Genomic DNA, 2,469 nt, shown 5'->3' with positions numbered 1-2,469 from the left:
ACACACAGACACGCACACACAGACACACACGCACAGGCGTGCAGACAAACACACACATACACACACACGCACACACGCACACACACACAGACACGCACACACAGACACGCACACACAGACACGCACACGCACACACACACACAGACACACACACGCACAGGCGCGCACACACACACGTACACACACAGACACGCACACGCACACACAGACACGCACACGCACACACACACACAGACACACACAGACACACACGCACAGGCGCGCGCACACACACAGACACGCACACACAGACACGCACAAGCGATGAAAACAAACAGAAAGAATCCCAACAGAAAGTGCTCAGGAAGACCCTGTACCCTCCCAAGCTCAGCCCCACTTTACAATTTTGGTCCCCTCTGCTCTTTCCCAGCAGAGCTGCCCCGGGCTGGAGATGACACAAGGAGCAGGTTCTAGGCCTAGCACGGCCACGCAGTGATCACACGACCCTGGGGAAGCCCGTCAACTCTCCGGAGCTGAGTTTTCTCAGATGTAAAACGGGAGTGACAGGAGACTGTCCCCCATGTGGCTGTGAAGCAGAATTGATGACATCACACACAGTGGGTTTGATAGAGTACTTGGCAGAGAACTGGCGTCTGATAAACTGCATTATCTTCTCAGCGGTTCCCCCTAAGACGCAGTAGCAGACAAGTGGGCAACCGTGTGGGAGAAGGACAAAGAACCTGGGTTAAGGCTGGGGTCCAGTGGAGGCCAGGTTCAGATATTTAGGGCTCTGCTGGCCTTTGAGAGGCCTTGAAAGGAAGTGCCCTCTAATGGGGACTCTCAGAGGATGTTGGGTCATAAACAGCCCAGGCTTAGACGAGCCGGCAGAAGACAGAGATCCCCTGGGACAACAGTGTGGAGGTGCAGACCCTGCCACTCAAGGGGCCTGTGCATTTCTGAATAGACCCCTCCTCCTGGTGGGCACTGGAGCCATGATGTAATTTACCCCACACAGAAGGGATGGGTCTCGGACCGTCTGCCTTCAGCGCACCCTCCCTGGAACCTCTGAGGGGAACTGACTACTCCACCTGAGTGTGCGCCCTGCTGCCCTTCTGAGGAAAGGAAGGCTGGCAAAGTGAGGCACGCACCGAGCAGTCAGCTGGGCCAAGGCTCAGAGGAGGAACAGGCGTATCTAAGGTGGTGTCCCTGTGTTGTTTCACTCTGGGGAGCAAACTCCCACCCACACGGGGGCTGCCTGCACTGCAGGAAGTCGTTATCCCTACGGCCATGAATGCATGTGCATGGGAGCAACTCGCCACCCATTCACGTCTCCTCAAACTTCAATGTGCATGGTGTGTGTGTGTGTGTGTGTGTGTGTGTGTGTGCGTGCGCGCGCGTGTGGTGGGGAGGGGTGGGAGTGGGGAGGCCTGGCTCATGGTCACATGACCCTCACTGTCACATGGTCACTGACACACAGGCAGCTTGTCCAGCTAGCTCTATACCGACATACACCAAGGCAGGCTGTACGTTTCAGTTCCCAGCCTTTCTGTCACTGCCTTGGAGGTATGCGTGGCATTCAGGGTCACATGCGGGGTCCTTTGTATGACATTGTGTGCTGCCCAATGGCATCAGCCATGTTGACACATATCCTCTTAAGTAAATTAGCCCTCCTGTCTGGGCCGAGCCATTTAACAGGAACAATAGAAGAATGGGACCCAGGGAAGGGGGCAGGGTGGGAATACCACTTGACTATTTATCAATTAAAAACCGAAAGAGAAGGACTGCAGCCCCAGGGGACACCTTACACTGAACGATGAGTCTGCGGTGCTCATCCCGGGAGTCCTCCATGGTGTAGAGAGTCTGCTTGGTGATGCTGCTCAGGTCCACGTTCCTCCAGTCCTCCAGCATCTGGAACGTGATGTCCGCGCTGTGGATCACCGTCCGAGATGCCTATAATGCAATCCAACCGTCGAGAGCTCCCAGTTAAAAGCCCGCCTCTCTGTCCCCCATGTGCCTTCTGAGCGGGTATGCTTGTTGCATTTTGTAGATACTCGGAGATCCAGGGAAACTCAATTTTAAAAAACAATGGTGATACCATGACTTGAAAAATTCACAGAGACACTCCTTCTTCCCGAGGCTTTCTCCTCCCCCTTCTTTTTCTCCACTACGGTGACCTGCAACAGGTCAAACCCTGCTCTTGTTCCCGTTCCCTCTACTCTTGACCCCAACAATAACCTGTGTGTCTCCGGTGCCAGAAAAGGGACAGGACCACACTGAGGAACTGCTCCAGCCACCCTGGGCCCAATGGGTCAGAAATTTCACAATAAATATTTTTCACATAACTGTATCATCAGTGCTCCAAAATATACAAAGAACTCAAGAAATTGGTCACCAAACGAACAAATAATCCAATAAAAAATGGAGTACAGACCTAAACAGAGAACTCTCAACAGAGGAATCTAAAATGGCTGAAAGACACTTAAGGAAATG

The 2,469-nt window shown here is 53.2% G+C and overlaps 1 protein-coding gene across 1 annotated transcript in view; it reads right to left on the bottom strand.

Annotated features, from left to right (window-relative positions):
* Rfx4 (regulatory factor X4) overlaps positions 1 to 2,469 on the bottom strand; it is a 151,209-nt gene that overhangs the window by 40,901 nt on the left and 107,839 nt on the right. Inside the window, exon 11 of the mRNA XM_005358245.2 lies at positions 1,785 to 1,929. Coding sequence (XP_005358302.1) covers positions 1,785 to 1,929 — 145 coding nt within the window. The remainder of the gene's footprint in view (positions 1 to 1,784; positions 1,930 to 2,469) is intronic.

This window comes from Microtus ochrogaster, chromosome 24, assembly GCF_000317375.1.
Source record: "Microtus ochrogaster isolate Prairie Vole_2 chromosome 24, MicOch1.0, whole genome shotgun sequence".
Lineage (NCBI taxonomy): Eukaryota > Metazoa > Chordata > Mammalia > Rodentia > Cricetidae > Microtus > Microtus ochrogaster.
Note: the sequence above shows the minus strand (reverse complement) of the source record. Positions and strands in the feature narration are given on the sequence as shown.